Source organism: Nomia melanderi, chromosome 14 (assembly GCF_051020985.1).
Source record: "Nomia melanderi isolate GNS246 chromosome 14, iyNomMela1, whole genome shotgun sequence".
In the NCBI taxonomy this organism is placed as follows: Eukaryota; Metazoa; Arthropoda; class Insecta; order Hymenoptera; family Halictidae; genus Nomia; species Nomia melanderi.
The window spans coordinates 303,106-318,972 of NC_135012.1; the positions used below are offsets into that span (position 1 = coordinate 303,106).

The following is a 15,867-nucleotide window of genomic DNA, read 5'->3' on the forward strand; positions in this document are numbered from 1 at the left end:
TTTCGGGAAGTGCCCTTGCTCGCGTCTTTCGCTTCGGGACAATGGAATGTAAATTGGCGTTCGGAGCTTCATTCGGTGTCGGGAACTTTGATTTCCCTGGTCTTCGGCGATTCTTTCGAGAAATTAGGCTGGGAATGTGGAATGTCTCTGGGGAATGAACTCTGTTTTAGCGAGTATAGAGAATACCTTATTAAGATGGAGCGATTTAAAATAAGGAGAATCTCACATTCTCAGGATATTCTTTCTCTAGCTTTCAAGGAACATTACTAAAAGGAGTACTATCCCAACGAGTGTCCACTTTATTCTTCAAAAAGTAACATCCCACAGACTAATACCAGCACGTACACTAACCCACAAACCTCCCGATTCATAACTCAATTTTCCTCGCGCTCGAATTCGCCAATCCCGCCGCATCCATCGAAACCATGCAACGCACAGCCGAACGTCCGACCGGAAAATCTCGGAACCAGAATGAACCGATTCGCGATTAACCAATTAACACGTCGGCATCGGTTGCACCGCGTTCATTCCCGATTCGTGAAAACTGACGGCCAGCTACGATGTATTCGGCAAACCGGCCGCTGGCTCCAAGCATTCGCTCATACAATTCTTGCTGTGCGGAGCGGCGCGCAGGCATTCGAACGCCCCTCCGTCGCTGCTCGTATCATTCGGCTCGACGCGAACCCTATCTAGCAGCGGCGGGCTGCAGCAGGGCCACGGAATTTAATATTAATACGGTGGTCCGGCGGGGCGGGCCGGGGCAATGGAAGTTGCGTGGGTCGCGCGAGCCCGCTCGAATTTCGAGAATACCGGCCGTGATATCGAGTGACCGATCCAATTTCTGCCGGACGACAACGACAACAACCACAACCATCTTCGAGCGGCACGGTTCCTGGAGGAATTCCCGCGTTCCTGCGTCTCTGACCGTGACGTTGCCAACGTCCGCGGCTTTTATTCGTCGGCGTCAGCGGTGGGTCGGTTTGGCTAAGGGAAATGAGGATTTTCAACCGTTTGCTGGAAGGGAGATATGCCCTCGTTAGAGGAGATCGTGTTCGAGGGGTGTTAGCGGTTTGTGGATGAAGGCTGCTTAGAGTACATAGAACTTGCGTATGAAGCTGAATTGTGTATCGAACGGTTGAGGAATGGAGGAAAAGGAAAATATGCATTGATCTATTGGCGATTAATTAATTTATTCGCTTGGAATTCGTTTGATTTGTCGATTGTTTGATGGGATGTGCTTATGCTTTGTAGACAGGTGTATATTTGATTTTTGGTGTAAGGAAACTGTGAAGTCTTTCGTACAGCAATAAAGTACGCGAAGGATGGGAGAAGCTTGTCGGAGAAAATAGAGGATCCATGCTCCATGAAGTTTCGGTTAATAAAGAGACCATCGTGGTCGAGCTTCACCGATCGAAGAGAACTTGTTAACCGTTTAATGTAACAGTATAGGATAATGAAGCCAGTCCATTCGTCCATCTCAAAAATACCGTAACAAGAGGCAAACCAAAGTTCATCTGGCTCTAAACATGAGGTGCCAATGTTGCTTCGAGTTCACTGGTACGGCAAACTTAAACGAAATTGTATACGTAGAACACAGAATTATTCGACCGAAACTGGCAAGAACCATGAAAAAGAGAATCGCGCGACTCGTAAGGCGAAATATCGCATGACGCGAGCCCCGTTGACACGCGACGGCCATTAAGGAGTTCTAAAAGGGCGCGTTTTAAGAAAGAATATTCATTATTCCGATGCTCGCTCGTTCGGGTACGGTGAATTTGTTTTTTTCTGGAACGAGCGCCCCTCTTATCGCGCATCTGTCACGAAAATGAGCGGGGCCGGTGGCAAACAAAGCTACAAAGAGCTCGCTAAACAAACGATGGCAGACGAGGAAAAAGGAAAGGGGACAAAAGCTACGAAGGCACTCGCGCCCGGCGTTAAGATAGCGAGTACCATAGACAGCGAAGAACAGGGAGGGGCTGAAAGGGTGACAAAAATAAAAGGGACGAGCGAGAATGACAGTGCGGTCCGAGCGAGCTTTCTCTTGCTCCGTGCTCGCCGTGGTCATGATATGTTGCGACTGGGTCAAGTTATTTAATCCTGCCAGCATAAACCATGGCAGGCATGCTCGAAATTTATGCGTCGAAACCGTGTGCTGGAATACTCGAGCCGCGTCTGTGTCTATCCGTTCGCACGTGTGTGCGCGTGCACATACGTGCGTGCGTGCGCGGTCGCCCGAAATATTCGCCGGAAAGTACATGATCACGGTCGAACGCGCGGAATCGATAATCGCCGTGAATCCATCATACTCGAAATATGAATGTTATCGAGTACCCTTCGCGATCGAAGATCAGGCATTGTAATCATCTATTAGTCGATAATGATACGGTTAGTGAGATTATTCTCGATCGAGTGGAGACCGGTATACGTTCGGTTATTGGTTTCTGTTGTTTATTGTAACTGGGCTTTGTTAGTTTTGTAGGAATCGGAGGTAGTAAGGAATAGGACCAATTCTTTGTATTTAGAAACAGTACGGGGTAATTAGATTTTCTTGATTCGTGTGGTATATTGGAAAATAAGTGAATTGATGTGTAAATACTCGGAAGAAGTTATTGGTAATTAATGGTACTTAATGAGAATTAATAGGAATTACTATTGCTATTGGGAGGTTTACTAAAGAATCTTTAGTTGTTGATGGAATATTTTCAAGAGATTATGGTTATAAATGGATGCTGGTAGATAGAAGCTAGAAAATGGTCGGAACGAGAGAAGGACTGTTCCACGACTGAAAATCGTATTGCGTCGCGTATGATAATTCCCCGCGAAGTTCATTCATCATCTATCCTGTTTCCAAACTACCGTGAACAGTTCGATTAGCCAAGATTGCGCGAGTTTGACAAGCTATACAGTGTTCTATCACTTCCTCGGGCTCGACTCCTCTTTGCTTGTTCCGACAGGGGGAATCAAGTTTGTCAACTTTGATGCAGAGAACTTTCTTGGGTCCTCGGACGCTTACACGTCCGCGTGTGTAGCGTCTTCGAGATAATTTCCTGCTCGCGTCTCGGCTAATCTATTCTAATTATTCTTCGACGTAACTTTCAGAAAATTATGCCAGAAGGTGTACAATGAAACAGAAACCAAGAATATTTAACTTACATTTGTAATTATTTTATAATTCATGCTTGAAACCTGTATTTCATTATACGAAAAATTCCTAGCGACTTCAAAGATTCTTGAAAATCTCGTACTTATATAATAATTTCGATAAAAATCAATAATAAGCAGAATTTTGGATATATAGTATTTAATAAAATAATTTGGAACGATAATAGAATATCCGTTTCAATAATCACTGTGACAGTGACAACGAAAGAGAGGAAATAGAAATAGAAATGTTTTCAGGTTTGCAAAGTTAATCGAGATATAAATACACGTGAAATGAGTGATGCGATCAAACCGACGCTCGGCAAGAATAATTTCACAGTGTGAAAATATAGTTTACCGCCGGAGGATAATAAATTCACGGTGGTATCGCGTTCATAAAGTTCTTTAACAACGCGACACGCTGTCCGTGGGCTTTAAATGCTGTCCGGGTTATCTTCGAAATTAAATTGTCACGAGAAAATACATCGAAGCAGCTGCGCCGCGCCGGCACGATAAAATTTTCAGTGGATGTCTATTGTCAGCCACGTTGACCGCTCTGGGGATAAACTTCGCCGGCCGAAGGGCTCGAAAATTGAGACCCTGCGGGCCAGCCGCGACGCGAAATGTATTAAACGAAACGTAACGCGCCGGTAAATTGCAACTAAAAACTACTGAGGCGGATAGCACCGTGTAATAACCTAAATCCCACAAAGCTCGGTTCAATTTCGCTCGCGAATTACGACTTGTGACGTGCCGCGACAATGTTTGATTACATTTTATTCGGAAAGCGAACGAAACTTCTAATAGGCTGAATAGAAGAAAAAAAGTACGAACTTCGTAAATTCATGGCTTAGAATTTGGAGAATTTATAGTTAAAACAGTTCTTATTCGAAAATTGATAGAACTACTATTTTTGTATATTTATTAAATTAATGTGAGATTTGAAAATGAAAAAGGGAAGAAATAGAATAGGAATACTTTAATTATATTATAATGTTGTATTTTAATAGTATAATAGAATGTTGATAATAAACTGAATATATATTTTTCGGTATACTATAATGTATTATATTTGGTATAATAAGGGTCATTAAACGATCGTTTATAATTAAACGGATGGTAATTAAGATGACATACGCCCGAAGTTTCAAGAGACATCGGGCTTAATGAATTTTACATTGTATTCAATTACGCGCAGGTAAGTCTCGCGGAATTAGAAGAGTAATGAGAATTTTTCTGGCCGGTGTAATGAGTTTCAGCTTTATCAAAAGTTCCGTGGGAATCGAAGAAGAGGGAAGAGGAGCGAGCGCGGAAAAGTCGGAAGAAAAATGTTCGTGCATTGCCCGTGGAAGTTGCGCGCGACTTCAACAAGTTTCACGAGCCAGTAATAATAAAATCATTTCCCGCGTCTTGTCAGACAAACTTTTCAATATTAATCCGGCAAACACACGTTATAAAGCTATATCAAACTCCGTTCAACTGGATTCGACGTCCCGCGCAGCGTTCGAATAAAAATTAATGGAACATTTCCTCGGGAAACTTCGATATCGTTTCTAACGTAGACAGAAGTAGTTTCCGATAAAAGTTTAATAACCTACTGAAGAGACGATCCAATTAAACGTTACATCGTAATTCTACGAAACAATAATTACTATAACTAAACGATTACGAAATACTATAACCAAACGAAATTCTCCATTATGAAAATTAATATCTAATAAATGAATCTCTTGTTACTGTAAAATATAAATCGATTAAATGGTAATAGTTCATGTTCATTTTAAATGAAATATAAGTAGATTAGATTCTGTGACATAATTTAGAACTTACCTGGTTAGATGAACGAAACGGTTTGTATGAGGTAGTTCCCAAAAAGGTTTGCATAAACATTCCCACGGAGCACTTTTGAAACCGACTACGTATATTTAACGTTCCTTATCTACGAACTTATGGAAGAGAGGTGAGTTTATTCCAGGAGCTCGTATCTAACCCAGACCCGAGCAAGTGCTAGCTTTCGGAATTCTTATGGCTGACTCGTGCAGTCCGCTACTACTGCGTCCCACGCTCTGCAGTCTACAGTCCCTGTAACAGTGCACCATTGGAGATGTACAGATAATCCTTAAAACTTGCATTCTCTATGAAATGTGCAAATTGCTTTATTATGCGCGAAATAATCTTGAAAATGTTCCATAGGTTAAACAATAAAACAGGTGCACTACCGTTGCTTCTAGTGTTCACGTAATTAATTATTAGAGTGCGTACTTTTTTCAATAAGAGCACGATGAAATCTATAAAAATTCATTCGTGAACGTGAATGGGAAATATATTACTTGATCTTTTTATTTGAATTTTTCCGCTATTTAATGATACATGAATTGAATAATCTAGACACTTCGACGATGCTTGTGTTGCGAATTGCAAAGAGTATTTCTTGTTTGCTGGCACAATAGTAGTAACCAATATCCGTGTTAATATCGTCGCTTGTAGTCCCTTTCTATTTTTCGCTATTGGTTTTTGCACAATAGAGAATAGAGTGGTGGCTGTCAATTTCACGTCTCCCGCAGTCCCATTGACATTTCTTGGCTATCAGGATCGTGCAGCTGGTGTGCAACACGTGATCGATTTACAGAACGCATAGATATTACATTCTACTTTTCTATCGCCTCGGAACGTTCTATCGAAAATTTCATTATCATAGAATTATACAATCCCTCTTCGTTTAAACGCGAACTCGCAATTACTTCGGCGTACTAAAAGCCACGGTTACGTTAATGAAACTTTGGCAAACCGTTACCGAGTGAAAATTTCAAAACACTTGAAAAAGTTTCCACGTTGAAAACCTCCGGTACCAATTAAACATTGGAAGCTTAATTACCCCTTGAACCGTTAATTGCCGCAACAAAAATGAAACTGAAGCGCGACGTTGCCTTCGAAATGAAAATGCAGATGGCGCGTTCATTCTCTCCGAAACGGAAGCCCCGTGACCTCCACGTTCCCCGGCTAAATTACAATTACTGCTAATTAATTGAGCAATACGTTGAGTAGTCGTGCGGGTACAAAGCGCGGCGCAGTCGAGTCGAGTCGGGAGAAATTCAAAACGACTCTCGATCGAATATTCCGAACTCGTCGCCGCTTTGACGACTGCTGTTCGCCAACTTTCGTTCGTCCGGAGCCCCTGGACCTCGATTTATTTCACCGGCCGCAAACATCGTTGCGGCGAAAACAAGAAAGAGCAAAAAGGAGGGTATCAATCGAAACTTTGTTACGCCTTGACATCAATTATCATTATCGACTCGACCCGATTCCAGCGACTCCATTTTTCCCCCTCGATACAGCCTTCTTTCTACTCGCGATCTTCCCCGCCACTTAATCTGCTAATTGAATGACCTTCCCCTCCGTGGGAACCCTGTATGGACGTAATCAAAGGTGAATGCTAATGATCTGACAGAAATTACGGTGTATGTGTGTCCTAAAGAGCTTAAGTGAGATTGGCAATGAAGAAAATATTCGAGTCGAATTGATTAAACTTCTCGTCTAGAGATCAATTAGCTGCGCAGCGAAGGGATCGTTTGGAATTAGATCGAAGCATGTCTGGGAATAGAGGATAAATGGAAATTTGTCTTGAACATTGGAAGATTGATTTAACATAATTAGATCTGAAACATTTCCATAAGCATAATGGAAATATGAAAATTCACTTGAAAATATCTATAAATGCACCGAAATAAAAAACATGAGTCGTCCTACCTAATTAACAGATCAAAATATATATCTACAATATATCACTACGTAAAACCAAAATAAAAAACATAAATCTACCTAATTAACCCTTTGCACTCCAAAAGTTTTTCACTGGAAGTTTTCAATATTTTCTAATGAGATACAAACCATTTCTTAGACTGAATTAAGAAATCTCACATGCATTGAGGAAGCGAACTATTTTCTTTCAATATTTCGCACATTAATGCATTATTCAAAGTTGAATATTAAATATCAAAATTTACAGTTTCGCTGTGTCAAATCATTTTGTGACTTAGAGGCGGCTCTGGAGTGTAAAGGATTAACAGATGAAAATATATATATTTACAACACCTAACTGTGCAGAGCAATAAGAGAATGCAAAAGCTAATTCGAAAGTCCCAGTGAACACGGCCGACGAATTAACTGCCGTGCCCGGTCGTCGCGTTAATACCATTCCCCGAGGGGATTCCATATCTGTCGGCGGATTGTTCCCGAAGACGCGTGAAATTAGGTCGCACTCGCTAACTAGGACTAATTGATAAACACCGTTCGTCGTTGGCACGCTCGGAAACGAAATCGCTGAATAAGAGAACGCGGCCGCTGACAAGCCGCCGCGCTAATTAAAGCTCTCCCGCGTATAGGAATCCATTCGTCGATACGAGCGAACGGGTTGCGGGGAGGGAAGAAGCGGATTTCTGTTCAAGAAACGAGGAGAGGAATGGTGGCCGCGTGTTCTGTCACGTATCGACTTCTGCCGGCGTTCGAATTACTCCGAGAATTAATTATATTTGTGCCAGCGTATCTTGTACTCGCTATCCGGAAGGCTTCTCAGCCGATACACTTCCGGCAGCTGTTTCATCTATCACTCGATTCGTGTACATTGGCTGTGATGTTTCGATGTGTTAATCAAGAGTTATGAGTATACTCGTTATTTCTGTTTATACCTGTTTTTCTTCATTTTCCACCGGCGGTATTCTTATTTATCAAATGATCCTCGTCCAAACAGTCGAAAATTAAACGAAATTCAAATGATCTGCAATTTTCCGAATTACTGTATCGACTGTTTGCTGTTCAAAATCTTTCGAAAGAGAGTTATGTTTTACAATTTTCTAATTTAAATCCCAATAGTAATGTTTACAATTACGATCAGAATTGTCGTTGTTAAAACCGCCGGAAAACGAGATGCGTGATACGGGTACTTTAATGCGAAAGGACACCGGCGAGTCAGTGTACGTTCCTCCGAAAAACGAAATAAACGGTAACAGAGTTAGGTAGATAAATAAATTACGTAATTATTCAAGGGCTTAAATTCTGAGATTCAGCTCATTTTTTACAATTACGCGGGCGTGTACATCGCGCGTGCGGAGGAGCCGCGTTACGTGGCTCGAATCGGAACGAAGCATAAACTTCGCCACGGTTTGCGACGTTACGTCCAATTGCCGGAACGTATGGCGGCGTTAATTGAAATTTAAATTCGCCGTACGCATTCGCGCCGTTCAAGGGACACGCGCGAAATGAAATATGCATGCTTTTTATGCGCGTTGTAATTTGACAAGCCGAAGTAGCAATCAATTATTGAAATTAATCGCTCGCCGCGGATAAATCCTGTAATCCATCCGGCCGCACCAGCACCGCGCCGATAGAGCTTTCCCGAAAAATTGAGAGGAATTTCCAGTTTACTCCCGCGAATCGGTCATCCATCATTTCGTCGAGCCCTATCGGCGTAATAAATTATCTACTCTCCGTCTTCTCTTATAATATCGTTGGACATTACACAAATTATTATTCCTTCGCTTTGACGCGCTCGGCGTTTTCATTATGAAATTATTCCATTTCATTATACACCGTGCGACGCGAAACATGAAATCCCACTAATTCCTGCAGCAATCTGTGCATTTCAACATAAAATCGAAGAATTCGGAAATTCAAATATTTCATCATTCAGAAACATCCAATAATTCCGTACAATTGTCGCTGAAGCAACGTTCTTTTCAGCGAATCCTTTAAACTGCTCCCCAGAAGAATCAGTAATTCCTATTATTGCATAATAAAGCGCACATTACCGAGTTCATAAATCCTTGTCGCAAAATAATACGACGTTCGCCATGGAAAAAAAGGTAAATTTTAAACGTCGCGCTGGAGAAGAAGCAGAACCAAGCACCGAATCCTCATCGACGATGAATCACGACGGACAGCAACCTGTTTAATTGTACCAGCAACGATTACTCGACTCGCGGAGCTCCATTAAGGGGCGAACGGGGCCGAGAGGGTGGCGACAAACGAACAGCGGAGGGCCACTTGAAAAATGGCTAGAAAATATCGCGACGAGGAACGAGTCGCTCGAGCATTAGCCAGACGCGTTCCAGCAATGGTCCCGGTGTCCCGCTGTAACCCGGCCCGAATATCCACCGTTAAGAATGCAATAACTGGCTGGCTTGCCCCGTCATAACAGCGCGTCCCGTCGCCGGTGGGCCGACCAGAATTGAATCGACCGTGGCGAAGAGGACGCCACGGTCGTCCGTTTTACGCGTATGCAAATTTTTATGTCGCGAGCTTCACACTCCGGGAGAACATATCGCGGATAAAGAGTAAACGCGACGCTGGGGCGCAAGATGCCCCCTTTCCCGAGCGTGTTTAACGCTCTCCGCGGAGCGGAGAAAACGGGGAAGCCCATTTTCCTCGCGAGGAAAGCTTTCACGCGAAATTGGCTGCATTTTGATCAATCGGAAACAGAAATAGGGAGAATAAGCGAACATATGGATAATATTGAGTTTTTTAGACACGATGGGGTAGTATGAGAGATCTAGGGATTGGTGGGTTATGCTGTTAGAAATGAATTGAAATGTTGAGACTTCGGTTATGGTTTCTGTATAGATGACTGGTGAGTCGAACGAGAAGAACTGTGTAACTTTGTCAAATATTGTAGACTACCGATATGATGGGGAATAAAGAAAGCGTGTCCGCATCTTGGAAAATATTGTGAAATGTCAGCCGAAAACACAATCGCCGCTAACGTCGGAGATAATTCACGGTGGAAGTGCGGCCGAATAGCAGTGAACGTGACAAATTTTATGGAACGATAAATTCTAATGGTTCCATTCGTCTCGCATTACCGTTGTAAGCTGTTGTATTTATGGGGACGCGATGAAGCAAGCTGGAAGATATATAATCGGTTCAACCGTAATAAAAGTCAGATATACGTCTACGCAGCTGGCTTGCGATCAGATTAAAATTGTATCGAAGTTATCATCTTGATTCTATAGCGCCATCAAGCTTTAAATTCCTTTAGCATCAGCTTTTCTTATCCATCAATGCTCCAATCAAGTATCTTCAGCTATTATACTACCGAAAAGTGAGAATTTCGATAACATCTTCGTGCTAAGAGAAATTGTAGACTATTAAGAGGATGACAGTAACATCACAAGCATAAATGACTGAATGAACTCTCAGCACTTTAAACAACCGGCCTCGATTAAACTCAAGCTGAAGCTCAACCACTGAATTACCGGTGATCCCCTTCGCTTACGAACTCCATAAGTAATCGTTCCGCATTCGGCAAACTCGGACAGCGAATTCTAATCGCGAGCTCCGACCATAAGTCACGGCGGAATCGATTCCGCTCGAAAACCATAAATATCGGGAACATTAGGAAGTAAGCCAAGTAATAATTCCAATTGCGTTCCAGGGCTCTCGTTAGGTGGAGGCCTGATAGTCCTGGCATCGGCGTTGTCCGACGCGTCCTGGGAGATTCCTGGAAAGTACAGTCTGCCATCCACGTCCAGCATGCAGACGGACGACAACGGTCTGCCTCAGTACCACTACGGCTGGTGCCTACAGTTGTCGGGGTTGGCTTTAATACTGGCAGAAGTGGCTGCCGTTCTGACGATGTCTGGATACATGGCTCGTTTCTCGACTGTCGAAGAGATGGTAAGAACCGTTAGCTTACCAGCAACGAAATCGAATAGTTACCTAGTCACTGAATAGGGTATACGAAGAAATTAGAAGCCAGTGTTGACTTTATCTTTGTCTTTTAGGTCAGAGTCATGGTGCCAGGAGCTGAAAGAAAGCTAAGAGAGCAGCGAGGCTTAAGTTCTGAGTATCTCGTGCGAGCTCATCAGAAGTCCCCTGGACCACCTCAGACCAGAGGCTTCGGGCAACCTACGAAAAGTAACTACAAACGATCCTACTTGTATAAGCAACTGATTCTACACTATCTCCAGGTAACTAACAATAGCATTGATCATTTTCCAGCGCCCCAGAGGGTTGCAGAAGAGGGCACGTCCCTTTTATGCAAGTCCGCGCCGGACATTTGCGCCTCGAATCCGCAGGCGATCAGCTACGTCGATAAAGCGGATCTCTCGCACGTGTTACCAGCGTACCCGGACGCGAAAAACGCGGACCCTGGCTATACATTCAGTGGAAAGTCAGAGGCCAGTGTGATCGATTCACGACTAAGTGGATTCGCTGATAAGGAAGGATTGATAGACTCTAGGATCCTCTCCGACTCTCGACAGAACATGATAGCCTTTACGGAGAGCAAGGAGCACCCTGTTGGCCAGGAACCACGGTACACCGAGTTCTCGCCGAGAACAGCTGAACAGAGTATAGTGGATTCAAGACTGAGCGCTTTCACCGAGAAAGAAGGTCTCTTGGACTCGAGACTCACCGGGTATGGCGAGAAGAATGAGTCTCTGCTGGACACTCCGTTCGGGTACGACACCCGGTACAACACTTTAGCTGGCCAGACAGTGCCCATCACTCTGAAGAACCAGAACACGTCTGTCTCGGCGATTCAGTCTCAGTATATTTATCAAAATTTCGGGACGATACACTCTGGTATCCTCAGGGTATCCGAACCGGGCACCAGCTCGAGCTCCAACTCGAGTCAGAGAAGCATGACGCTGCAGAATCCGAAGAGGAAATCGCAGATCGCTCAGAATACTTTCAGCACGATGGAATGCGAGAAGAGGAAACGAGGACCCGGGCTGGCTGGTAAATCAGGATTCTACACAGGTAGCGCCGTATGACCACCACCACCTCCTCCGACACCTAGGTAACTGGAAGAGGAGGAAACGCCGCTGTAACTTTGACTAGAAGCACTGGTGGCGTGGAACTCTCATCCGTCGGAGGAATATTCTGTGCAAGAATACATTGCCGATTTCTGTTTTGTCAACCGCGGAATGCAGGATCCTACCGCATCAACCACAGAACAAGCAGAGACTGGCGGAAAGCTTGTTATCCTATGAAGGTACTCGATACCTGTCGCTGGTCACGCAGTTCCCTGCAATTCAGTAACAATTGTGCGAACAACTGAAGTTTCTAACAATGCGGAACTCGTAATAGACAATCTGAACCGGAGATTTTTTTTCATGAGACATGTAAATAAATTATTTATTATCATCGTTGAAGATCAAACTACATGTGTTAAGGTGGTTTCGAAGCGTACTTTCGAGTGACATGTTAACCGATACGACTAAGGACGAAGAGGGCGTTTCGTGGTAGCGTGCATAAAATAGCCGTAGCGTTAAGTTATATAGGCAACGTATCTTGAATGGGTTAAAACTATAGCGTCGATTTTACCGAAGAATTTATACACCTCCTACGTGTGAAACCGTGATCATGCTTCTAAAAGAGCTAGCCCGGTACTTTCTTTGAATGTTCGTTCAGGAGATCCCACGGATTCGAATCCGGCATCGCTGTAACAGTCGATCCACTAACTTCTCTGAACAAACGAAAATTTCATTGGAACGAATTCCTCGGTGAACACGGTTAGTGGATCGACCGAGAGACCGAAAACTTGCGACTCGCTGTTCAATTTATCCTCAATTAATCACGTAATCGCGTCCCAGCTGCATAATCAATCGGGAACGGAGCTATAAAGTCGAGCGGGAATATTAATGTAGTCGATATGCTGTAATATACTCGACGGTCGGTATAATCACGAATGATCAGCGGGGCGTGAACTTGTCTGACCATTTTCGGGAGCGACGGAATGCCGCGCGAGACGTTTCGCGAGCGAGAATTTTTCGATCGGCCGTTTGACGAAACGTGTCCGAAGATTTGACCATAGAGCGGGCGCAGTATCGAGTGCGCGGAGCACGTCCGGCCCGAAAGAACGGGGAATTATAGTACAAATCCATTTTTAAAAGCGTTCACCGCTCAATCGTCGCCGTTGACCACCCGCGCTCGCCGCGGGTCGTCCGATTTCCGATCGCGACCGACGCCTATGGCAAAGTCTCGACGAACGTTCGCCAATCTTGGACATATCAGGAACGTGACGCGTTTTTAACCACAACCGCCGAAAATCGAGAGAAAACCCGTCGCGAGACTTCTTCGTTCGCTGTCCCTCATTTCGCATCGTGTACACTTTCTTACCGTAAGGGTGAGCCGCCGCGGGGGCGGAGAAGATATTTTATGCGCCGCGACGCGCACGGTACTCGCCGGCAGGAACACACACTATCGAACAGGAATCGTACGTTGTTGTGTATGTAACTTTGCAAACTTGCGTATATATATATACATATATGCGTATAAAGATCGTAGGTGAATGTAATAAAGTGTTTCTTTTCTAAATGCTATGTTCATTCACCTTGTCCCTGTTTCTTTTTGTGAATAAACTTGTACGAATTGCGTGGTTGCGTTTCATTTGAATCGGGGAATCGATGGATCGATGATACTCTTTGGGAAACCATTGATTTTTCGGTTGTAATTTCGTATATCAAATATTTCGGAGTGAAAATCAATGAAATAATTCATTGCTGTGGGTAAATTCTGATGAAGGATTGGATTCAATATTGAGGAATTGGTAGTGACTGCCGTTGAAAACCAAATTATATTTTTAATAGCGAAATCAGGAAGATATTAGAACATTCAGTTTCTTAAACATCACCATAATTTATTGTATCAGTGATTTGATTGACATTTTTTTATAAAAGATTCCAAATCCATCAATTAGATTATTTTGGTATTAACCACAAGCAATGGAAAATAAAAATTAGTCTCCGCATATAAGCTATTACCAAAAAATTAAATGAACACTTTATACTCAAGACTGCAAGAATTGTATAGGAATCTCACGTGAAATATTTGACGAATCAAACTCCTAACTCTTTATTCCACAAATTATTAGAATACATACATTAATGCATAACGATAAAATAAGAATACTATGAAGCGATGAGCTCTCGAGCTTCCACGATCTAGACTTACCAACATCTAACGCATCCCGCATTTAGATGGCTCTGTCCGTAAGGAGCTTTCTTCCGGGAATGGCGGCGAGCTTTCGCCAGATGGCGGACCGATCCTTATGTCGCGAGGACTTCTCCTCTAATGTTTAATTAACACCGCATAATTGCCCGACCAATTAGCCAACACCGTTTAATATTAATCTGCAATTTGAATTCATTTCGATGCGTTTAAAATTTATTGAATACATAATTAATGCCGCGTGTTGCGAATGCAGATACGATGCACACGAATGCCGCCCCTGGCGGTTTGCGGGCTGCCCGAGTGATTTATGCGGACAGTCCGGCCGAAAGTTCACGCCGAAAAATCCCACGGATATGGCGTGATCGTTCCTGAAAATATTGTCCGCAAAAGAGATCTCCGTACGTCCGGCTGGACGCGTTTTCGTCGCGTTTCCAATTCGGAGCAGGCATGCGACGCGCCTCTAACTTCCTCTTAATTAATGGATTTAGCCTATTTCCACCGTTCCGCGTCCCGATAAATGTGATTTACGTGCCAGCCGTGGGGATGGTCACGTTCCTTTCGGAGAAAACGGGCAGAAGACAATTGAGTTATTTATCGCGAGCGAAATAAATCGAGGCGCGACCGATGATTACTCGCGCCGCGGATTTCATGCATTTCTGCAGCGCGCGCTGGATAGAAACGAGGAAATTGCACAGCCTAACGAGTGCTTAACAAGATTTTCCTCGGAATATCTTCCAATCTTTAATTACATCCAACCTCGATCATGACGCTAATATTCAATATCTTCTCGACAAAATTCTCTCTGGTATCTTACGGAATCTTTAATACTAGAACTACCAAGCAGTTAAATACATGTTTCCAAATATTTCTACAGAGACTCTAAGAATAGTGAGACTTCAATTGACTTACGATTCAATTCAAGTATCACTAAATCAATTTCTTTAATAAATTCCGCAGAGAAGTTATCCCGCCAGCAATTGAGAAAGAAACATTTAGCATACATCGCAGCACACGAATCCCTACACAGCTTAATCCACAAAACGTCGAAGGGCGGAGAACCGAACGCACGCATCAATCCCCACAATCAATTCCCACAAGGTCGAGAACCCGAAAGCAAAACATTCCACCTACATCCCAGCGAAATCAGCCTACAAATTATCTCGCCGAACAATCGGCAGAAATCCATCGATCGCGTAATCGCCGGACAATAATCGCACGGAGCAACGCGATCGCCGTCGCAACACGCCCACCGCGATATTCACAATTTCCTCGAAGTCTCCCGGTTCGCCGGGTCACGCGAAACTTTCAATTCCGATTCTCACGCGGCGCGCAACCCCATCCCCCGGGTCGGCGGACCGGGAACAAGGGGCACAACAGAGCGAAGGTAGGGAAGAAGAAAAGAAAATCGAAATGACAAGTTCGTTCTCTAATTTCTCCGGGCTTTTCCTTTCTAACTAACCCGGCCGAATCGATACTCGCCCACCCCGCACGCGAATAGCACGAAGGGGAATCGAAGGGGGTGCGAGTAGATTGTCTCTGTCATTTACCTGGTCGTGCGTCCCTGCCCCTCTCGCTGCCCCTCTCTCCTTTCCTCGTCCGAATATTCGAACGCCCAACCCCTTCCTTTCTGTAACCTGGCACCCTCGACGTCCGCCACCCTCCCGGCCCCCCGGTCGCGCCGGTTGCCGGCGCTGCCGCCTGTGTAGCCGTCTCGCTCTAATCCAATTAAAAACGGCGGACGATCGCACGAAACAGCGGCTCATCGACCACGGGAAT

At 44.1% G+C, this 15,867-nt stretch overlaps 1 protein-coding gene across 3 annotated transcripts in view; it reads left to right on the forward strand.

Annotated features, from left to right (window-relative positions):
- LOC116429275 (uncharacterized) overlaps positions 1-13,449 on the forward strand; it is a 230,344-nt gene extending 216,895 nt beyond the window's left edge. For all 3 annotated transcript variants that reach the window (XM_031982059.2, XM_031982052.2, XM_031982044.2), the window contains exons 5-7: positions 10,568-10,809; positions 10,917-11,049; positions 11,134-13,449. In XM_031982059.2, coding sequence (XP_031837919.1) covers positions 10,568-10,809; positions 10,917-11,049; positions 11,134-11,909 — 1,151 coding nt within the window. In that variant the 3' untranslated portion in view covers positions 11,910-13,449. The remainder of the gene's footprint in view (positions 1-10,567; positions 10,810-10,916; positions 11,050-11,133) is intronic.
- Positions 13,450-15,867: the final 2,418 nt, after the last annotated feature.